Here is a 24797-nt window from a genome sequence, read left to right as displayed (position 1 = left end):
AAATCATTGTGAGAAGAAGTGGAAAATTATTTAATCAATTTCAAGAAGAAATTTCCCTGGATTCAAGCAAGTTGAAGCAATATCAAATGGAAAATGGATTCAAAACAATGCAACTGAATTAATACGAATTAAGGTTATAATCCATTCGAGGTTAGGAGCATAGAAGACGATACCATACCATAATATAGAACACTGATGAGGTCGATGAAGATTTAAATACGTAAATATAAGATTAGATTAATATAAATTTAGTTATTAGATAAGAATTTCTTTATAGTTAGTGAATTTTGAAAATATTAATTAAATTAAAAAAAAAATATAATTGAATTTGAATGAACCCTCCTGAGATATATAGAGTCGGCGCAAAATCATAAAAATATAGTATCAAATTTAGTTATTGGATCGAATCAATTTAAATCAAATCAACAACAACATAATCTCAACTTGAATATATATACGATCCATAACAATATATATATATATATATATATATATATATATATACGCAGGGTGGTTTAGGCCATCGGGGAGTGACGTCCCCGCGTATCCGAGTCAACCAGTTTTCAGGTTAGCAGCCTGGGAACTGATGAAATAGTTGCTCCTATAACAAGAAGCATGGTCCAGGGCGGTAGAGGGCAGCGGGCTGACCCTCTTCGGAACCGTCCGGAGGAAGAGCCTGTTGGGGTAAGCTGTGGGGCGAGCGGCGCAGCTCCCCGAAACGGCACCGTGAGCCAGGTCTCGAGCCTGTTCGGCAGATTGAGGAGGAGCATAAGCTTGGACGGATTAAATACCCGCCCCGCTGACGCTCCAAGACGAGATGGGAGAACACGCTGGAACGAAGAGGAAAACATCCTCCTATTACGTGTTCATTACATCGCAAAGGAATTGGAACGGAACAAGGGCATGAATTATAGGCAGACCCTCACGAATGTGTAGAACGAGATCAATCCACATAAACAGTCGTACGCCAACCTTTTGAGCAATAGAGTAAGATGGATGTTGGATAATGAGAAGTTCACCGAAATCGAACTGAACAGCATAATGCTCAGCTGTTACCCACGAGGCGCCACACCGAGTTCTGCTGACGAGTCTGCAGAAGACATCCCAAGTCAACTACCAAGAGAAAGCGCTGTACCTAAAACAAGCAAATTACAACAAAAGCTACTTGATAAATACATGATGTATGCTGGGATTCCACCTAAAAAGAGGCCTAGGATACCTAGAATGAAAGGCTCCCAAATCATGCTGAAAAAGGTGCAGGAGGTGAATGAGATAATCCAGCAGAATTTGCCAACCATCGCAAAAATAGAGGAGGTAGTAGACCTTGTATATGCAGGGGCAATCACAGTTTGCGTAGAGTTGGGCGTAAAGATCACGGACTCTGTCAAACCGATGAGAAAGGAAACACCACCACCTTGGAAGAAACGTCTGCAAGAGAAGATAAAAAATATAAGAAAAAACATAGGTATACTGCATACTTACCTGAACACTGAAACTCCTTCCAGCAGAGTCGGGAAACGAACACGACAAATAGCGTCGGAATTCAAAATCAAGTCCCATGACCATCACTTCAGGCAAAGGGTAATTGAAATCTGTGACAGGCTGAAACAGAAAATTAAAGCATTAGGTAGCAGAATCCAGCGATATAATGAGCGAGTGAAAAGGTATAAGAACAATCAACTCTATTATAAGAACAAACAAAAGTTTTTCCGCCAACTTGAGCATGAAACATCTGATCAAGATAACTCACCAGCAGAAGAAGCCATGTATGCCTTTTGGAAAAACATATGGGGAGAAGAAAAGGTACACGACGATGAAGCGCATAGGATTAGGGAAGTAGAAGCGGACTCCGCCAGGTACCAGATGAACGAAGTAGAGATTACGGAAGACGACATCAAGCTTGCATTAAAAAAGACGAACAACTGGTCAGCCCCAGGAGTCGATGGCATACAGAACTACTGGTGGAAGCAATTCACGACGACGCATGGCCTTCTGGCGGGGTTTTTCCAGGCTGCCCTCAGGGACCCATCCATGTTGCCGGATGTTTTCACACTTGGTGTTTCGTATATGCTACCAAAGGAAAACAACACTGTAGACCCGAAAAAGTACCGGCCGATCACCTGCCTCCCAACTATATACAAGATCTTAACAGGGGTACTAACTCGACACATCTGGAAGCATGTAAATAAAAATAATATACTAGCACAGGAGCAGAGCGGGTGCAGAGGAGACGCCAGAGGATGTAACGAGCTTTTGATCACGGACTACATAATAACTAAGTAGGTCAAAAAGAAGCAGCGAAATATATCGATGGCATGGGTGGATTATCAGAAGGCGTTCGATTCGGTGCCTCACTCATGGCTCATAAAAACACTTCGAATGTATGGAATAACTGAACCAATAATTTCGCTACTCGAACACCTCATGAAGACCTGGCGCACACAACTGGTGGTTAATACTGCAGAGTCCAGCTTTAAGACAGCGGAAATTAAGGTCAAACGGGGAATTTTCCAGGGGGATACACTGAGCCCCCTATGGTTTTGTCTGGCACTGAATCCTCTAAGCCAACTACTGAGGAACCAGATATATGGATACACTGTTCACAAGGCACGAAATATCAAAATCAACCACCGGTTGTATATAGATGACCTTAAGCTCTACGCCGCGAATGAAGAACAACTGAAGAAACAACTCAGAATAGTGGCATCGTTCTCCGAATCCATAGGCATGAAGGTGGGCGTAGATAAATGTGCTGTGGTCCACGTCAAAAGAGACCGAATACAGGAGGGAGCTGGTCTACGGGTGATGGATGACATTATAATACCGCAACTAGGCACGGAGGAATCTTACGAGTATCTGGGTGTCCAGCAGGCCCTGGATATTAAATCAGCAGAGATGAAGAAGGTTTTCAGAGAAAGGCTCTTCTGCAGAATGAAGAAAGTGGTCCAAAGCAAGATCAATTCAAGATCGATGTTTGAAGCAATAAACATCTGGGCTATACCTTGTATCGCATACTCGTTCGGGGTAATCAGATGGACCAATGCGGGGCTAAAAGATATGGATAAGAAAGTGAGAGCAATACTTACAACACATGGAATCCATCATCCACGCTCATCCGTGAACAGGTTGTATATCCCAAGAAATGAGGGAGGCCGGGGCCTACTCAACCTGGAAATAACGCATTATAATACAATCTGCAGTATGAGAGAATATTTCACTTCTAAAAGCTCACCCTTTCACCAAGCACTTCTTCAAGAAGATGATAACTTGAGCCCATTGAACTTGGCGGGCCAGCTGGAACCTCCTGAGCTTACCATGGAGGGACTCTCCCAGGAGTGGCGAAGCAAGGCACTCCACGGAAGGTACCCTGGAGCCCTGCAAAACAAAGATGTTAATAAGTCGGAATCACTTACTTACCTTAAAGCAGGATATTTGTTCCCGGAAACAGAAGGAAGGACAATTGCAATACAAGATCAAGTGGTTCCGACAAGATCTTATATAAAAAACATCACAGGCAGGAATATACTTACAGACAGATGTCGCAAGTGTTCACAGGCAATAGAATCCATCCAACACGTGACTTCCTCATGTAGTGTGCTGGCGCCAACGGATTATACTCAACGGCATAATGAGATGGCGAAGGTTTATCACCAGGCTATCGCTAAAAAATACGGCCTTATAAAAAGGACATTAAGACCGTTTGAGTATCAGCCAAGTAGCGTCCTTGAGAACGAAAGCTACAAGCTATACTGGGATACTTTCATCACGACGGACAGACCAGTCAAACATAACAGACCGGATACCCTACTTCATAACAAGAAGGAAAAAACAGTGGTGATTATGGACGTCGCTATCCCGGCCGACGATAACCTGAGCAAAACGTTCATCGAAAAGTTGACAAAATACCATGATCTGGCTTTTGAACTGAAGACTATCTACAACTTAAAGTCAACAACAATACTGCCTCTGGTCATGTCAACAAATGGATTGGTCGAGAAACATCTGGTTGAGAATACACAGAGACTGGAATCGGACGAGGAGGTCATCAGCGCAGCCCAAAAAGAAGTTATCCTCGCGAACACAAGACTGGTGAGGAAGTTCCTAACATCCCTCTGACCTGTTTTGGCAGAATCTGCCCGGCAGCGAAGAGTCCAACCCTATATGGTGAAGAGGAAAAAAAAAAAATATATATATATATATATATATATATATATATATATATATATATATATATATATATATATATATAAATATAATAATAATAATAATAATAATAAAATGGTTTATTCTGTAAGCTACAGGGTATAAACATATAGTCACAGAGGCGTGAGCCTGTACGTGACTTCTAAATAAACAAATATATAATGCAGTAGCCAGTATTCAAATAAATTCACAAATCAAGATCAAATTCTTTTAACATATTTCAATAAAAATATAAAAATCAACAAAAACTCAATAGCATAGTAATGATCATAGATAAGTGCCCATTCTATACATACAATTATATACATATATTATATCATAAACTCAGGGGCGCACTCATTCGGTCATGTCCACTATCAGCTACTCGGTCATCAAATAACACTGCATCAAAAAGCTCATTCTCTATTTCAAGTTACATCAATATACTTATATGGAGGAAGGTTGAATCCAGTAAGTAATTTATTCATTTCTCTTCTAGCAAAAATCAGTGAATATATATATATATATTGTATATATACAGGGTGTTTCCTAAACATGCGGCAAAAATTCAGGGGGTTGTTCCTTGGACTATTTTAAGCATGTTTTGTCCTTGGATGATTTTTGAAAAACCTCTTTGTTTCGAAGATACAGGGCGAACAACATTTTTCATATTTTTAAAATTAATAATAGTTTAAATAAAAATGCGTACCGCACTGTGTTCACTAAGTAGTTACAATTTATTTTTAAATTTGTTTAATAACATTCCAATTACTAAAAACGGCTAGTTTTTTGACTAAAAATTGATAAGTGCAGATGGTAAAGGAATACAGATTAAACACGGTTTTCATTTGAATTCGTTTTGTGATGTATTAGCAATTTTTAGTCAAAAAACTAGCCGTTTTTAGTAATTGGAATGTTGTTAAACAAATTAAAAAATAAATTGTACCTACTTAGTAAACACAGTGCGGTACGCATTTTTATTTAAACTATTTTTAATTTTAAAAATATGAAAAATGTTGTTCGCCCTGTATCTTCGAAACAAATAGGTTTTTCAAAAATCATCAAAGGACAAAATATTCTTAGAATAGTCCAAGGAACAACCCCCTGAATTTTTGCTGCATGTTTAGGAAACACCCTGTATATATATATATTGTTATGGATCGTATATTCAAGCTGAGATTATTTTGTTGTTGATATAAATTAAATTGATTCGATCCAATAACTAAATTTGATACTATATTTTTATAATTTTGCGCCGACTCTATATCTCAGTAGGGTTCAATTCAAATTCAATTATATTTTTTTTCGAATTTAATTAATATTTTCAAAATTCACTAACTATAAAAAAAATTCTTATCTAATAACTAAATTTATATTAATCTAATCTTATATTTACGTATTTAAATCTTCATTGACTTCATCAGTGTTCTATGCTATGGTATGGTATCGTCTTCTATGCTCCTAACCTCGAATGGATTATAACCTTAATTTGTATTAATTCAGTTGCTTTGTTTTGAATCCATTTTCCATTTGATATTGCTTCAACTTGGCAATCTTTTGAAAACAAATTATTATTCGAGTTCCAAAATGGTTGTTACAGGAAGATGACTACTTTTCCTTCCGTCCCATTTTGGAGCTCAAAAATTTTTATGTAACTGTTAAAAATATTGTTGTAGTTTATGAGATTGAGTGCTGAATCGATGTTATAACATAGCAAATTGTCATAAATGTGGAAGATGGTTGTTATAAACTATGTTTGCCACTGTGGGATGATATAGGTTAATCCTAGACTCCGTGACCCCAGGAATCATTCCACATTACTATTATCAATTGAATTATTTTATATTACATTACTTGATTTTGGGTACATAGCATTACTGCTGAGCCCAACTCATATTTTGGTCCACAGTGGGGGTTTTCACTGCCCAAAGTATGGTACTTTGAATGAATGAATGAATGAATGAATTGCTTCAACTTGCTTGAATCCAGGGAAATTTCTTCTTGAAATTGGTTAAATAATTTTCCACGTCTTCTCACAATGATTTTCAGGTACGTATTTAACAATTTTAATATCTTGCAAATTTTCGTAAATAAATTCTTTCGTTTATCAATTATTTCAGGTATATTTCTTGAGTCAGGTGATGTGCTCTCAACAATGGTTTTTTTACTGACTGATTAGCTGTCATTCGGCTGGGCTTTATATAGGTTTTCAATTTTTTCTTGAAATCAAGATTGCCTTGGATGTCAAAAAATTTTCCAAATATGATGCTTTCGCAATTTTCTCTTTTGAGGTAAGTTTTCCTTCTTCAATCTTGATCTAGTTAATTTCTTCATTTGTTTCCCCATCTTTTGGTACCACATATGTTGCATTCGGTCGATTCGAAGTTACAAAATTTTCAAATATTCTATATACAATTTGGAAAATTTTCTAATATTCACTTTCTTTGGCCTAATATTCAAAGATTTCTATCTATAACTCCTAAAATCTACTACATATTTTTAAATTATACTATAATCTAAAGAAATATATAAATTTTTGTATGTTTGAGACATTAATTACTTTGAAATCCCTGATTTATCATTCGATATCCTATCCCTATCCATTTTTTACAATTTTATTAGGAATTTCAGCTAATATTACATTTTTGAGATTGCATCTAGGTGTAATTCACTAGATCCCAAGCTATTTCATGGCTTCATTGAATTAATGCGAAAGCTTGGCTTTCGCATTAATTTAATGCTTCTTCAGGGCTTTGAATGTGAGGTTTTACATGGATAACATCTGCCACAAACGTTGTAACTAATACTAATACTCCCAAAACCCGAGCCTAAAGACCCTTAAATTTCATTCTATATATATAATATATATATTTTTTTTTTTTTTTTTTTTTTTTTTTTTTTTTTTTTTTAATCACCGTTGTAGGGTAAGGCTTCGAGGTTGCCGGTTCCTCACAGAACAAGGCAACACTCAATTGCTAGTGAGGAAACTTCTCACAATTCTCGTGGTCCACAAGATCACCTCCTTCTGCGCCTTCTCTATTAGGTCTTCGTGAAGTCCAAGTTTCGCTGTGTTCCCAGTCAGATGCATCTCAACCAGCCCATTCGTAGTGATGACCAGAGGAAGTATCGTTATGTGGGTAAGTCTATACAGTTCTTTTAATTCAAATGCCAGATCGTGATATTTAATTATCTTTTCAGTGTACGCTTTTTCAGCGTTGTCGTCGGCCGGTACGGTGATGTCAACTATAGTGGCTCGGTTTTCCATCTTTTCAAGGATGACAATATCAGGCCGGTTGTGCGCGATTGGCCTGTCAGTTATCAGTGGATGGTCCCAATACACCTTCACAGCATCATTTTCCTGAACTTGTTTTGGTAAGTATTTATGTATTTTTCTTTCTGTTTTTAATAATCCATATTTCAGGGCGATGGCTTGGTGGAATACTTTTGCCATGGAATTGTGCCGATCAGTGTATTCCCTGGGAGCGAGCGCGGGGCAAGATGATGTGACATGCTGAATTGTTTCTGGTGCCTGAGAGCATTTACGGCACTTATCACTAGGAAGATTTCTGCCCGTTATGTTTTTCTGATACGCTCTTGTAGGGACCACCTGATCCTGGATCGCTGCCAGTCTACCTTCCGTTTCTGGAAAAAGGTATCCAGCTTTGAGGTATGAGAGCGATCTTTCTGTATCTATATCTCTATTTTTTAGGACCGTTGGATATCTTCCGTGAAGTGCCCTGCCATGCCAATCCTCGCACAGTTCCTCGATGGTTGGAGGTTCAGCCGGATGATGTTCAGAAGCCAGGTTCAGCGCCGTAATGCCTTGATCTTTCCTGGAGAGAGCTTTATAGAAAGGTAAGTGTTTTGATTTGAAGTACTCTCTCATATCCTTGACTATATTGTGGTGTATGGTTTCGATATTTTGTATACCTCTACCCCCTTTATTCCTCGGTATGTATAGCCTATTTACTGAGGCATAAGGATGGTGTATTCCATGCCTGGTGAGGAGCCCTCGCACTTGAATGTCCAGTGCTCTGAGATCTGTTGTTGTCCACTTCACAATTCCAAAAGAATAAGACAGGGATGGTATTGCCCAGGTGCTTATTGCCGTGTTCATAGCTTTGGCATTCAATTTGGCCTGTAGTACTTTTTTTAACCTGTTGAAAAATTTATGTTTGAATGCTTCCCTGGCTTCAGTTGTTCTAATTTCCATTCCCTGTTGGATACCTAGATATTTATATGTGTCCTCTGGTTGTAGAATTTTAATGGATAAGTCATCTTGTATCCTCATCATGTCTCCCCCGGATATTTTTCCCCTTTAAACATGTATAGCAGCACATTTGTTTAGTCCTAATTCCATTTTTATGGTTTTTGTGAATGATGTTACAATTTTGAGTTGCCTTAGGAGCTGATCTTCATTCGCAGCAAAAAGCTTCAGGTCGTCGATGTAAAGGAGATGGTTTATTTTAGTGTTGTTTCGTTTCTCAATGACATAACCATAGCTGGATTTATTTAGGAGCTTACTCAAGAAGTTTATCGCTAGGCAGAACCATAGGGTACTCAATTTATCCCCTTGAAAAATTCCTCTTCGAATGTTGACTTCATCTGTTGTATAGTTGCTACTGTTGGTTTTTACATGTAGTCTTGTTCTCCATGTATCCATAAGATGTTTAAGTAGGTTGATTATGGCCTTAGATACACCGTAGAGCTTCAGGGTTTTGAGTAGCCACGAGTGTGGTATTGAATCAAAGGCTTTTTTATAGTCAATCCAAGCCATGGACAAATTCCGTTGTTTCTTCTTGGCCTGTTTTGTTATTAGAGTGTCTATTATTAATAATTCCTTACATCCCCTCGCATCTTTTCTGCACCCATTTTGTTCCTGTGCCATTATTTTGTATTTTCCTACATGTTTCCATATTTTCTTCGTAATGATTCCTGTCAATATTTTATATACCGTGGGTAGACATGTGATAGGTCGATAGTCTTTGGGGTCTTCGCTGTTCGTTCCCTTGGGTATCATGTGCGTTACACCAAGTGTACAGAAGTCAGGTATGAGTGAAGGCTTACTTAGGGCTTTTTGGAATACTGTTGCTAGACATGTATGTGTTGAGGTGAAGTATTTCCACCAATAGTTGTGTAGACCATCCGGGCCCGGTGCAGACCAGTTATTTGTTTTCTTTAAAACCGTTTTTATGTCTTGTTCAGTAATGTTTTCCTCTTCCATAATGTATCCACTTGATTCCTCCTCTGCTTCCCTTATCCAAAACGCGTCATCATCATGCTCCTCATTCCTGCTCCATATTTCTTCCCATGTTGACTGTATGCTTTCCTTTGTTGGGTGTTTTTGCTCAGATGTTGTTGTTGTTGTTGTTTCAAGTGTGCGGTAAAATTGTTTCGGGTTTTTATAGAAAAGATTATTGTTTCTGTATCGTTTGACCCTCTCATTGTATCTCCTCAATCGGTTTCCTAATGCTTTCGCTTTTTGTTTCAGAATGTCGCATTCTACTGTGAGGCGATCCTTAAGTTGTTCTCTGCTGATGTTTGATACCGATGCAATGTGGAGTGCTCTTTTAATTACCTTTCTAGATGGTGAAGTGGTGTTTAGGTAAGTATGAAGTGTGCCAATTCTTTTTCTAATACCGTTTATTTTCTTTTCCAGACGAGCTTTCCATGGAGGGTCTTTTTGTGTTTCCGTCTCTCGTTTCTTTGTTTTTCGTCCTATGTTGTTCTCTTCACACACTGTGATGGCTCCGGCATAGACAAAATCCACAATATCTTCAAGAGTTGAGTTGTTGTTTATATGCATTCTTATGACTTCGTTTGTTCTTTTCACGCTTTCAAAGATTTTTCGAGATCCTCTTAGTCTCGGGATTCCAGGTCTATCTTGGGGGGAGATTTTGCTATACAATTGCAAATATCTGTTTAAGACTTTGCTGGTGTTTTTTATCTGATGGTTTTGTTCATGTTGGTTTTCTCGATTGACTTCCTCAGTTTCTGTGAGATCTTGGGTTGGTGTTGGTGTGTGGGGTCTGTAGCTTCTTTTGATGTTTGCCAGCTCAACACTTGAGAACTTTGCATTTTGAAGGATCCATCGGACTCTGTTTGAGAGGAGATTTGGGTATGATATCTTGTTCGGGTTGATATCATTCCACGTTGTAGTGAGTATCTCTCGGTATGTTCTGTTGGAAGTTTGTTGAAGATCCTCTGCTATATAATGAACTCTCATTAGGAGAATATTTTCTTCCTCTGTCCAGCAAGTTCTCCCGTCTCTTCTTGTAAGTTCAGCGGAACGGTTTCTTATCCCGTCCAAGATGGTACTTCTTCTTGGTCTTCTCATTCGATTCGAATCTGGGCTTACGGTGCCATATTGGGGGGCTGCGCCGCTCGCCCCGCAGCTATCCCCATCGGGCTCTACCTCCGGACGGCTCCGAAGAGGGCCAGCCCGCTGCCCTCTACCGCCCTGATTCATACTTCTAGTTATAGGAGCAACATGATCAGCGGATTCCAGGTTGCTAACCTGGAGATCCGGGGTGACTCGGGTACGCGGGGCCGTCACTCCCCGAAAGCTTACGCCTCCCTGCGTATATATATATATATATATATATATATATATATTGTATATATATTGTTGTATTCCTCTTTGGAATAATGCACGATGTAGAAGAAAGAATAGCAGGATTGCTGTCACCAGGGCAGCTTTATTAAGGAAAGCTCCGTAAAACTTGATGAGATGAGAAGAAAAGGGTTTGCTGAGGGTAGATGCGATGATGGGTTGAGTTCACTTGTAGTTACACTTAACTTTCACTTATTAGGGTTTTTTAGGAGATGCACTCGTTAAAGAATAATACGAAATATTAAGAATGATATTTATTAAGATACTCGGAAGAATGATCGTAACTGATCGGATGAAAAATATGAACTATACCGCTCGGATGAAAGAACTGAACTGATCGGATCAGAGGAAAGATTAGAACTGATTTAATGGCGGTGTGCTGCTTCTTTTATATTGATATGATAAATGCTGCTGTCAGCAGAAAGTAATAATGAATAGGCTTATTGTTATAGGGGTTGCCAACACCTCCCCCCTCAAAAGATTTTTGATTACATTTTTTAAATAAAGAGCAAAAATCTAGAAGCAACAGATCACCTTACAAAACATAAAAATATCTGAGTTATGGAGCTGGTACATCGGTACAGTTATAGAAATATTATTATAAATAACAAATGAATCAATAAAATAAGAGAACATGGCATTTTCCAGAATTAAAATATTAAATATGAAAACATTAATTATCATGAAAATTAAGAATGTTATTAAAATATCAAAATTCTTTTCAAAAGTTCAAGGTGAGCTGAAAATAAAGTTATAAAGGATTAATCTTGATTCCTTGGAGTCTCTTGGATCTTCTCATTGACTGGGATCCGGTGCTGATGGCATCTTCAGAAGGACGTGAAGTAGAAGGTTTAGGGTAGTTGAGACGCTCTAACTCTACATCGTAGAAAACTGGAATTGGTTGCTCGACTGGCGTTGTACAGCATTGATTGAATATCTGGAAACATGGACTTCCTTCGATTGCTCTGGGTTCCTTGGTACAGCAGAGGTATCTTCTTAAGAATTGAAGGAAACCACACCATTTTAGAATGTTGTAACCAATGATAAGAGTGATCAAGCCAAGTATTATTGGAATTATTGTTTGAAGCCATGATGAATGCTGAATCACAAAGGGTTTGTTCAGTTGTTGTTGAAGTTGCTCATCAAATTCACTTAGTTTGTGTTGAGCATATTTTAACTCATGAAGATTAATTTGTGTGAATTTGAGAGGTTCCAAATGTATGGAGTTCAGAGTAATATTTTCTTTTAATTTTTCACAACAGTCATCGTCGACTATATTTGTAGAAGGAATTTCAAAACTTGAATTAGTAGACATCAAAATAGAATTGGTTTCGAGATTGACTTGGTTGGTGAAGGCTTTACAATTTTGATTAAGTTCTAAGGTTCCCATTTGCTTGATAACTTCATTTTTCAAAGGATCTTCATCGCAAATAATCGTTAGTTGGGTTGGAGTAGAAACAGAAAATAACCATAGATTGTTGTCAATTTCATGCCAGATTTCAGCGTCAGCAATTAAATTTCTTGTGTTACATGACTTTGGAATTGATTTTCTCACAGCAGATATTAATTGAACTTCACATGCAGCATCGGTCTTTCTAAGGGTAGGCATCTTCTTGCATATCCATTCCTTTGGATGGTATTCTTCACAATTTGCCAAAGTATCGACCATCAAATAACTAGTTCTCATATGGGAGATAAGGAGAAAGGATTTTGATGGTTCAATATAGGAAAATAAAGTATTATCATTTTTGTGTGGGGTAGGTAATGACAACATATGATAAATGTCAAGTTTTTCAAGAGAAGCAAGAGGTATCTCAAACGCAATAATTAATAAGTCTTTTGTTAGAAATGATTTTAAATTCATGATTTTATAATAAAGATAAACATTTTCAATGTTAAGAGGAATTGGAAGAGTGAACTTTGAAGATATAATTGATAATTCATGAAGCAATTGTTCTGGAAAAAGTATTCTATAACTTATAATACCATGTTGTAATAAAATGAAATCATTGACATAATTTTCAAGAGTATTCAATACTTCATCAGTCATTTCTATAAGTAACAATAAATGATTTGCGATATGAGTTTCGATTTCAAAAGATTCTTTCATTCTCTCTACTTGTTTTGAATAAACGTAGAATTCTTTCAAATTATTATTGAGGATTTCGATATTTTCATTCATTTTACGAAAAGAACTGTTGAAATTAGAAATAGTTGAAGATAAAATGGAAATTTGTTGTTGCATTAATACTTTAGTTTGTTTACTATTATTGATTAGTTCATTTATTGAATCTGAATAAAATTCAGCATCATTTGAATCAGGGGTACCGATAAACCATTTGATTGCTGTGCCAACTCCATTTAAAATACCGCGTTTTTTCCTTTGAGAAGAGATTTGATGAGAAATTGTTTTGTATAATTGTTTGATAAGATTCATTTTAGTTTTAACATAATTTAATTGATTTTTACAATCACTTGAAATGTGATCAGCCATTGCAATTTTACATATATTTGAGGAAGCCGTGTAATAAAGAGAAATATGTTCTACTTGAAATTTAATGTTGGTTAAATTATGATACGTTAGAAGTGTAAATCGATTGTTTGAAATTTGCGCTTTTCCTAGATAATGAAATAAAAGACCCGAGGAAGAATCAATAGAGGATATTTTATATTTGTTTTGATGTGCTCGGATTGGGGCTAGGAATATGAATGCAAGGAGGAGAAGAACCGTTGTCTTCATTTTCATCTGAAATGACATAAGGTTTTAATTGGTTAAAATGATATGTTTTCAATTTTGTTCTACTTATTCTTAAAGAGGCTGTTTGATTTTCATGAATTTGTTCTATTTTATAAGGACCTTTATAATTTGGATTGAGTTTCTTATTCGTTGCCTTTGAATGATTGTCATACAATAATACTAGATCTCCTTCATTAAAAGCATATGTTCGATTATGTGATTTGTCATAATATTCTTTCGATTTATTTTTTGATTTAATTAGATTTTCACGAGCTGTTTCCCTTAAAATTTTCAATTTATTTGTTATATCGGTTGCAAGTTCCGAATAATTTGCTAAAGGTTTAGGTTTGTTAATTTGAGACGGTATTCTTGCTCGTTGTCCGAAAACTAATTCATAAGGGGTTTTCTGAGTTGATTTGTGAATTGATGAATTATAGGTGAAAGTAGCAAAATTTAAAAATTCATCCCAATTATCAGTATCTTTATTTATATAGCATTTAAAATAATCCTTCAGAGTTAAATGAGTTCTTTCTAATGAACCTTGAGTTTGTGGATGATATGGAGTTGATTGTTTATGTTTTATTGACATTAGTCGATTGATTTCTTTAAAGATATTTGAGGAAAATTCTACACCTTGATCAGTGAGGATTCTATCAGGAAATCCGAATTGTGTACAAAATTTAAGAAAATAAATTGCTACGGTTTTAGCATCATGAGTATTCAAAGAATATGCTTGAATAAATTTTGTAAGATCATCTTGAATGGTTAAAATGAATCGATTATTATTTTTGGTGTTAGGAAGTGGACCTACGATATCTAGTGCAATTTGTTCACAAAATTTAGTTGAAGTGGTTGTTATAATCATTGGGCTTTTATTATGTTTGAAATCAGTTTTTGATTGTTGACAGATTTTACATTTCTTAATATATTGCCTTATTTCATCTTTCATGTTTTTCCAAGAATATAATTGTTTGATTTTCTCATAAGTGCGTTCGAATCCTTGATGACCACCTAGAGGTGAATCATGATTTTCAAATAAAATTTCTTTAATTAAGTTTTCATCATGTACGAATATACGTTCTTCAGGTAAAATTTCATAATCGAAATCACGGAATAGGAAATATAAAAGACTATAATAAGTTTCTTCTCGAATGACTGAATTTTGTTTGGATAAAGCTATATTTGGAATGACGAATTTCTGAATACAATTATATTTTAAAAGAAGTCGAAGATTGAATAAAGTTTCGAATAAATTTTCATAAAGAACAGATTCATCATAAAATTCTTTCAGAAATATAATATAAATAGATTGTTGAGGTAATCTTTTAACAACTATATCGGATATCTTCGAACGAGTAGGTAAATCTGAAAATTTTGATTTTAAATAGTCTGAGAATTCATTAGAATCAGAAAGGTCACATGACATTGGTATTATAAAGTTTTTTATTTGTAAAATAGGAATATTAATTAATTTTGGTCTTGGAATTTGAACTTCTCTTTGATGAAAATTCTTGGAATTGTCGAAAGTTAGTTCTTCTTCATTAATTGAATGGATAATTTTGGTTGAATCTTGATTTTGAAAATTATAAATTGATATCTTAATATTGGAATCTGAGAAAACATATTGAATCATCTTAAAAATTTTAGGCCAATATAATTTATCTAATCCACAAGCAATTCGTGGTAAAGCCAAATGAGTATCTTTGTTTTTGTTGCATAATTTTTTGAGATTTAGAAGTGAATTGAACACTGTTTTATAGGATGGTTTTTCATGATAAAATTCTTTAGTTATGAGATAGTAAATGTTTCGATTCTTATATCGAATTTTTGCAACTTGTCCAACTGATTTATTTTGAGATAAAAGATTTTTTATTTGTCCAAATTTATTTTTGAAAGAAAGAGCAATTCCTTTTCCCATATGGAAATCTTTAGAAACACAATGACCTAGAGAATATTTTTCAGGTGAATTGAATAAATCATCATTAATTTCCAAAATATTAGAAGGCTGCTCGATTTTATTTTGTTCATATAATTTAAGAAAATCACTGAAGGAATTTTGACTGATTGAATTTATTTTTTCAGGAATGATTCTACTTAAAGCATCAGCATTTTGATTTAATTTTCCTTTTTTATAAACAATTTCGTAATCATAATCCATTAATTTCGATCTCCATCTAACTAAACGACTTGAAGGTTCTTTACAATTTTTAAGCCAGACTAAAGGTTTATGATCTGTGCAAATAATGAATTTTTGTCCATAAAGGTATGGTCTGAAATGTTTACATGCTTCTACAATAGCCAGAAGTTCTTTTTCAGTAGTTGAATAATTTCGTTCTGCTTTATTAAGTGTTTTAGAAAAATAACTAATTGGAAGGTCTTTTCCGATTGTTCCTTGAGATAAAATAGCGCCGATTGCATCATTTGAAGCGTCAGTAGTTAATATGAAAGTTTCCGAAAAATTTGGAAATTGAAGAATTGGTTCTTTTGAAAGTAGTTCCTTAAATTGATCGAAAGATTTTTGACATTTATTGGTCCATTCAAATTTTTGATTTTTCTTTAATAAATTGGTCAATGGTTTTGCGATAGCTGAAAAATTTTCAATGAATTTCCGATAGTAACCGATAAGTCCTAAAAATGATTTGATTTCCGTAGCAGTTTTGGGTATTGGAATGTTTTTAATAGTTTCAATTTTCTTTGGATCTGGTTGTACTCCAGATGCAGATATATGATGTCCTAAATAAGATATTTCTTTACATAAAAATTCGCATTTGTCCGGTTGTAATTGTAAATTATGACGTCGCAATTGTTCAAACACGGTTTCTAATTTCCGATTGTGGTCTTCTAAAGACGAACCATAAACTACAACATCATCTAAATAACAAAAACACATATTTCCTTGAAGTCCAGATAAAACAATATTCATTAATCGTGCTAAACGACTTGGGCTGTTTTTAAGTCCCATAGGCATTCTATTAAATTCGAAAAGTCCTGAAGGAGTTGCAATTGCAGTTTTAAATTTATCATTTTCTTCTAATTCAATTTGGTAAAATCCCGAAGCAAGATCTAAAGTTGAAAAATATATAGCATTGCCTAATTGATCTAAAATATTTTCAATATTTGGAAGTGGATAAGAATCACCAATTGTAATTTCATTCAACTTTCGAAAATCGCAAACAAGTCTCCATTTTTGTTTTCCTGAAGCGTCCATCTTTTTAGGTACTATCCAAATAGGTGAATTCCATGGAGAATTCGAAGGTCTTAAAATATTTTGATCTAACATTTTCTGTATTTGAGCATTAGCTTCTTTTTCATGAATTTTAGGTAATCGATAAATTTTTGAAGAAATTTGAGTATTTGTTGTTGTCGGAATACTATGTTTCATAGTTGATGTACAATTTAAATTATCACCAGGTAAAAAGAATAAATCAGAATAATTTTCACAAATTTTTATAATGGATGATTTTTCTTCAGTATTTAAATGATTTAATCGAAGAGTTTCTTTTAATAATTTATGACGTTTAGTTGTCTCAAATTTAGAGGAATTATAAGGTTTAGAATTAGTAAAATTTATAAATTTTTCTGGTTGAATTTTTTCTAATTTGAAAAAAGGTTTATCAATTGTAACAGATTCAAAATTCAAATTTAGAATAGGTATTTTTGCTTTCGAATTTTGATTATTGACTAAAATATTAGGAATATAAACGTTTGGAGAAATTTCGGTTCTTTCAATAAGTCCATGATGTAGATTATTCGAAATATTAACTTCAGCGATATATTCTGAGCGAGGAGGAATGATAATTTTATCAATGGGGATTGTGTTATTGAATTTAATAATGCGAGTATTCATTGAAACTGATTTGTCTGCGTAATTAATTATTACATTGTGGTCCTCGAAAAAGTCTGAGCCTAGCAGTCCATCATAATGAGATTGAATTTTATTTGCATTGATAACATTGAATTTATGCTTGATATCTAAATTGTCCAGTGATAAGTTAACAATAGTGGTCCCTAAGGTTTCAATTGGCATATCCGGATTGATACCGTTGACAAGAATAATCTCTCCTATATTGACATAAGTTTTTTCAGGATTAAATGCTGAGTGTTTAACTATAGAGCATGCAGCTCCAGTGTCGATTAAAAAAGTCATATGGGATTTAGATGCATTTTTTACTTTAAATGAAAGAGTGTACAATTGATTTGAAGGAACAATATTATGAACAAACGATTTAAATGGAATGCCGGTGAAATTAATTAATCGGTTTCCTGGGCATTCGTCAGGTCCGACATTTTCAAGTTTAAATGGTTGATTTTAGAATTATTTTTATTTCGTTTAAAGCAATCATTTATCAAATGTCCCGATTTTTTACAATAATTACAGAATTTAAAAGAGGATGCATTTGGATTGAGATTTTGATTCTTAGAAGGAGTATTAGAAGTAGAAGGATGAGGATGATTTTGATTCACATAATTCGGTCTATAATTAGAGCTAAAATTCCTTGAATTAGACATATTATTATTTCGTGAATTATTAGGGTTGGTATTTCCTTGATTATATTTATGACGAAAAAAATTATTTTGATTAAAATTTCTTTGATTAAAGTTTCTTTGATTAGAGTGCGTTCCACGTTGAAAATTATTATTCTTTGGAATTATTTTTGATTTCGTATAATTAATAAGTTTTTCTTCCTGAAGAGCTATTGAATACGCTTCATTCAAATCACTAATATTACGTGCCCTTAACATTTGACTAATTTCAGGTTTACAATGAATAATGAATCTACGAAGTGCAGTTTGTTGAATCGCTTTTTTCAATCCTGGAATTTCTCTATCTGAATAAGTGTTTAAAATTTCTGCTTGAATGCATTCATTTTTAATTTTTTCTAATCTTTTGAAGAAATCAGTTATTGATTCAGAGAAATATTGTTTGATTGTTTCTAATTCTTCATGAATTTGAACTAAATGTTTTGTTTGACCATAAAATTGTTTTAAAACTATTTTCAAATCATGCCAAGATTCAATATCAGATAATTCTAATTCATTGATTACTTCGGTAGATAATTGTGAAACTACATATAAAAAGAGAGTTGGAGTTTGTTGTGGGCTTGCTAATTGGAATGCAGAATTTGTGTTTTGAATGAATGTATTGAGTTCAGATCTTTCCCCAGAAAATGGCTTAATGAATTTAAATAAGAGTGCAGTTGGAAGATTTAAATCATCACCTTCTTCCGAAATATTATCATTATTTGTAGTATGAACAGACATTTTAAAGGATTTATATAGGAATTATATGAGAACAATTACTTGAGAATACGATAATATAGCAAATTGACTTACTTGTTGTCTGTTTATTTGAAGAGAAAAAAAACTGTGTGTAGACCCCGATGGTCCGGTGAATCTTCAGACTCAGTAGCACAGTGGGTTGCTTCTGCGTAGACACCCGATGGTCCGGTGGATCTTCAGATCCAGTAACAGAAGTGGAGTAGCAGGGTGGTTTTGGAGGGTTGCGTAGAGGGTACGACCTATGAACAGCTGTGCTGAAGTGGAGGAATCCTGGTCCAATACTCTGTGCGTTGACTCCCTATGGTCCGGTGAATCGACTGATTCAGTTACTCAGATGGTCCGGTGTTGTCCTCTCACCTAGGCTTCGTCACTTTGGAGATATTTAATTATTTCCAAAATTGTGGCTATCCCAACGCTTTGTCACCAAATTTCGTGTTGTATTCCTCTTTGGAATAATGCACGATGTAGAAGAAAGAATAGCAGGATTGCTGTCACCAGGGCAGCTTTATTAAGGAAAGCTCCGTAAAACTTGATGAGATGAGAAGAAAAGGGTTTGCTGAGGGTAGATGCGATGATGGGTTGAGTTCACTTGTAGTTACACTTAACTTTCACTTATTAGGGTTTTTTAGGAGATGCACTCGTTAAAGAATAATACGAAATATTAAGAATGATATTTATTAAGATACTCGGAAAAATGATCGTAACTGATCGGATGAAAAATATGAACTATACCGCTCGGATGAAAGAACTGAACTGATCGGATCAGAGGAAAGATTAGAACTGATTTAATGGCGGTGTGCTGCTTCTTTTATATTGATATGATAAATGCTGCTGTCAGCAGAAAGTAATAATGAATAGGCTTATTGTTATAGGGGTTGCCAACAATATATATATATATATATATATATATATATATATATATATATATATATATATATATATATATATATATATATATATATATATATATATGGGTGTCTGGTGAGGAATGGGACAACGTTTAGGTGGTGATGAGGGATGTCTCAAGGAGTGAGGAAATGCCATTTGAATTCATCTGAGGTATATGGTTCCTGATATACAGGGGGTTTTAGAAAAAATGAGGAAATTTCAAATGACCATAATTCAGGAAATATGAGAGCTAATCCGATGATTTTTCGTATGAACAATGATAGAGTGAGTACGAATCTGTTTGAACGAAAAATTCGAAATAAAATCAGATCCGGACTCAGAAATTTTAGTTTTTCTGAAATTAGGTGAAAACAACACCCTGTATGCGGTTTTCAATTTTTTTGACTTCAGGTTCTGAGAGAGCAGGAAAAATACTTTCGAACTCAACTGTCATCCCGAATGGCACAAATTTCTCCTCCTTTCTATGACCCTTCGAATGTCAATCTTCCGATTTTCGCTCCTCACATATTATTTTCTCGACATTTCAGAAACATGAGATCTTAGATAGTTACTCATAAGTAAAAAAAAAAAGATCATAAACGAATCAAAACTTTTATAAAAACTATCAAAAATGCGAAAAACAGTTAACATTTGGAAAATTAATGACTAATTCTTCGAATATTGTTCGAAATGAAAACCGCCTACTTCTACACATTTATCTGCTCTTTTCATTATGTTCAAAACTACTTAATCTAATGGTGTCATGTCGGTGGACCGAGGTGGCCATGCTCTTGGACCACCACGACCTATCCATCTATTTGGATATACCTCGTTCAAATGATTTCTCACAAAAATTGAGAAATGTTAGGGTGCTCCATCATGCTGGAAGATAAGTCCTCTCTGATTAATATTCCCTAATAAATTAGGAAGAACATTCATGAGGAAATCTCTATAAATTTCTCCGGTGAGTCTTTCTTCGAAAAAATGAGGACCTGTTAAATTATCATCATAAACTGCGCACCACACATTAACACTGAAACGTCTCTGTGATTGTCTTTGTAAGACAGCGAAAGGATTCTGTTGATGCCAAAGGTGATTATTTCGAGCATTGTTTATTCCATCGCGAGTAAATTGAGCTTCATATGTGAATAATATTCTTTGGACATTTCTTCTATGACTTCTTATCCACCTGGAAAATTGAATCCGTGCGATCTCATCGCCAGGTTCCAACTGCTGGACAAGTTGAGGGTGATATGGGTGATATTTTTCACTCTTCAGAGTATTCCAAACGTACCATTTCGATACTTCATGAATTGAAGCCAATCGTCTGATACTTACTCCCGGATCGTTTTGCACAGTTTCTAAAATATTTTCACGGATATTCTCTTCTATTGTATGTGGTCTTTCAGAAACTGTTTTGCTGGGAAAAGTACCATGTTGTTTCGTATGCGCAACAAGGCGGGAAAAAATTTTGTGATTTGGAACCCGACGATTGGGAAAACGACTACGATACTCCCTTTCAGCTGCTCTTCCGTTTATATCACATTTACCATACACCAAAAGCATGTCAACATACTCTTCATTAAAAAATGTGTGCGGCATGATTTTCAACAAATTGAAGTAAGATTGTATCAACAATTAAATCACTAGTTTGACAGATAACTAAATGCTCTATCTTTTCTCATCATAAATGATAGCACACCATAGAATTGACATAACTGGCAACTAGATTCAAGACTAATGATAGAAATATGTACATGACGAATGAAACTTTGGATATTACAGGAAAAAATGATCCAAACTCATCTGAAAGATCGACTAAGAGAAAAGAAGTTGACGGTTTTCATTTTGAACAATATTTGAAGAATTAATCATTAATCTTGTTCCTACTGAATCATCAATTAGTACTTCAGAAATAGTTCGTAAATTTTCCAAATGTTAACTGTTTTTCGCTTTTTTGATAATTTTTATTAAATTTTTGATTCGTTTATGACTCTTTTTTTTCTTATGAGTAACTATCTGAGATCTCATTACTCTGAAATGTCGAAAAAATAATAATATGTAAGGAGCGAAAATCGGAAGATTGACATTCGAAGGGTCATAGAAAGGAGGAAAAATTTGTGCCATTCGGGATGATAGTTGAGTTCGAAAGTATTTTTTCTGCTCTCTCAGAATCTGAAGTCAAAAAAATTGAAAACCGCATACAGGGTGTTGTTTTTACCTTATTTCAGAAAAACTAAAATTTCTGAGTCCGGATCTGATTTTATTTCGAATTTTTCGTTCAAACAGATTCGTACTCACTCTATCATTATTCATACGAAAAATCATCGGATTAGCTCTCATATTTCCTGAATTATGGTCATTTGAAATTTCCTCATTTTTTCTGAAACCCCCTGTATATCAGGAACCATGTACCTCAGATGATTTCAAATGGCATTTTCTCACTCCTTGAGACATCCCTCATCACCACCTAAACGTTGTCCCATTCCTCACCAGACACCCTGTATATATATATATATATATATATATATATATATATATATATATATATATATATATATATATATATATATATATTTTTTTTTTTTTTTCACACTCTAGTGGTACTTCTTACAGGGCTTCCCGGGTATTTCAACCAAGAGAAGATCAGCTCCTCAGTGTGGATAGATGACCTGTCTGATGATATTCACAGTGCCAAGCAAAACGGCTTTTTGCATCCATGTAATGGTATTATTTTGCATTTCTAGATCTTTGATATGCTGGACAGTTTTCTTTAGTACTAGTCCATTGACACTGATTATAAGTGGGATTATTTCCACCCTTCTCAACTTCCACATGTCTCTCATCTGCCTTGACAGTGGTTCGTACTTCCTTATCTTCTCTGCATTTTTTTCTTTATTCACACTAGCGTGGTAGTGGTATATATATATATATATATATATATATATATATATATATATATATATTTATATATATATATATATATATATATATATATATATATATATATATATTTATATATATATATATATATATATATATATATAAATTTTTTTTTTTTTTTTTTTTTTTTTCACCATCTATCGGGTTGGTACGTGAGACAACCGGGCTGATTCTTCAGCCAAGATTGTTCTCAGGAGCTGGTCAAGAACTTCCTGACTATCCGCGTAGTGCCCAAAATCACTTGCTTTTGGGCTTGACTAATCAAGTAAGTATATATATATATATATATATATATATATATATATACTTACTTGATTAGTCAAGCCTGACTATCCGCGTAGTGCCCAAAATCACTTGCTTTTGGGCTTGACTAATCAAGTAAGTATATATATATATATATATATATATATATAGTGATATATATATAGACGAATATATAGATATATATATATATATATATATATATATATATATATATATATATATATATATATATATATATATATATATATATATATATATATATATAGAGATATATATATATATATATATATATATATATATATATATATATATATATATATATATATATATATATATATATATATATAGTTATATATATATAGACGAATATATAGATATATATATATATATATATATATACTCTTCACATTATTAACTTTTTAATCTGAGTTCGATCTTTCAAATATGTTCTGATTAGGTCAGCAGCTATACCTCTAACACCGTACTGCTCAAGCTTCTCAAGTAAAATGTCGTGAGAGACCGTATCGAATGCCTTTTCTAAGTCTACAAACATTGCGATTACCTTCTTGTTTCTATCGATAGACTCGTTTACAGTCTTTGTTACTTCAAAGATGGCATCAAAGTGAAGTTTATAAGAACTTGGATACCTGAAAGTAGTTTAAAGTGACTTTCAACTTTTTTTCAATTGTCAAAATTATTGAATCCAAAATTATTTCAACATTACTTTTTAATTTATTTTTAAATTGGTTTTCCTTTTTATAGCGGTATACTATTTCATTTTTTATTTTTGAGTTACTCTCTCGTCGTTTCTCAGCACTGCACAAATTTGCATCGTAAACGTGAAGTTTTTAAGAATTTGGTTTGCTGGAAGTGGGTTAAAGTAACTTTCAGGGATAAATCTATAAGTTGGTTATTGAGAGCATAGTCCTCTTCTGTGTGTAAAGTCTATTGTTTCTTTCAGCAAAGCTGTTTTCATAACTGCGAATAATCATAAAATTTCGTATTCAATCAAGTAGGTTGACAACCATCACTTTGACAGAAGACAATTATATTGTTTGTTTTTGTTTAGAATTTTTTGTTCTTATATTTTTCTGTTCATAATTGATTCAAAATAAACGATATCAACCTAATAATAATAATAATAATAAGAATAGCCGACCAATACCGGGTCATATTGAGAAATAAACTTGTGCCCGATGAGAGACTTAGCACCATGAAAAATGAAGTCCAACTGAGGCTACAGAATAGGAACCTCACTAACAACGAAACGACAATTGAAGAAAACTACGATTGTGCTGAAAACCAACACAACATCAATGCACAAATGAACTCTGGAGAACAAAACAACGCAGGTGTGATAGTAATAAGTGATGCTCAACGACGGAATATATATGCTGCACCCGTCGAAAATCCAGAAGAAGACCAAAGAGAACTACTGGAGCGATTATTTGCCACAATGAATAGATGCGTTATAGATTTTGAGGGCACAGATCCATTGAGACGACCGATTCTGCCAAGATTGAGGACATCCAAGAAACTATCTCATCTTCTGGTCATGACAAACAAGGAGATTATACCCAAATGTCTTTCTGACTACCATGATCTCGAATCATTACACCTCATCATATACTGTGCAGCATTTTCAATAGCAACAGTGCTAGGTGTGAAGCCAAAACCTAAAAGTCAGCAACCAGCCAGAGAAAAACAACAAAATAAACCACATTGGCAAAAAAGGCTAGAAGACAAAGTTCATAGCATCCGCCAAGATATTGGGAGGCTCACCCAATTTGCAAAAGGTTCACCGTCTAGAAGATTACAAAAAGTGGTGAATATAATAATGGATCGTCACCGGCAACATACAACGTATGATCCAAACAATGAAAATGCTCA

General features: G+C 34.3%; 3 protein-coding genes across 3 annotated transcripts; 1 reads left to right on the top strand and 2 right to left on the bottom strand.

Moving 5' to 3' along the window:
* Positions 1-996: 996 nt before the first annotated feature.
* Positions 997-2283, top strand: LOC123671012. The gene has a single exon (XM_045604651.1). The coding sequence runs from the start codon at positions 997-999 to the stop codon at positions 2281-2283; it is 1287 nt and encodes a 428-aa protein (XP_045460607.1).
* A 4867-nt stretch (positions 2284-7150) lies between these two features.
* On the bottom strand, positions 7151-8476 carry LOC123670999. Its single transcript, XM_045604630.1, has one exon. It carries the CDS (start codon positions 8474-8476, stop codon positions 7151-7153), a length of 1326 nt encoding a protein of 441 aa, XP_045460586.1.
* Positions 8477-8500: 24 nt separating this feature from the next.
* On the bottom strand, positions 8501-10651 carry LOC123670994. Its single transcript, XM_045604618.1, has one exon. The coding sequence runs from the start codon at positions 10649-10651 to the stop codon at positions 8501-8503; it is 2151 nt and encodes a 716-aa protein (XP_045460574.1).
* Positions 10652-24797: the final 14146 nt, after the last annotated feature.

The sequence above is a fragment of the Harmonia axyridis genome, chromosome 1, assembly GCF_914767665.1.
Source record: "Harmonia axyridis chromosome 1, icHarAxyr1.1, whole genome shotgun sequence".
In the NCBI taxonomy this organism is placed as follows: domain Eukaryota; kingdom Metazoa; phylum Arthropoda; class Insecta; order Coleoptera; family Coccinellidae; genus Harmonia; species Harmonia axyridis.
The sequence above is the reverse complement of the archived record's forward strand: the minus strand, read 5'-3'. Positions and strand labels throughout refer to the sequence as shown.

What these genes read in the sequence shown, in the direction of transcription:
- LOC123671012 (XM_045604651.1), top strand. Translation starts at nt 997, where the DNA reads ATGTTGGATAATGAGAAGTTCACCGAAATCGAACTGAACAGCATAATG.
- LOC123670999 (XM_045604630.1), bottom strand. Translation starts at nt 8,476, where the DNA reads ATGATGAGGATACAAGATGACTTATCCATTAAAATTCTACAACCAGAG.
- LOC123670994 (XM_045604618.1), bottom strand. Translation starts at nt 10,651, where the DNA reads ATGAATCAGGGCGGTAGAGGGCAGCGGGCTGGCCCTCTTCGGAGCCGT.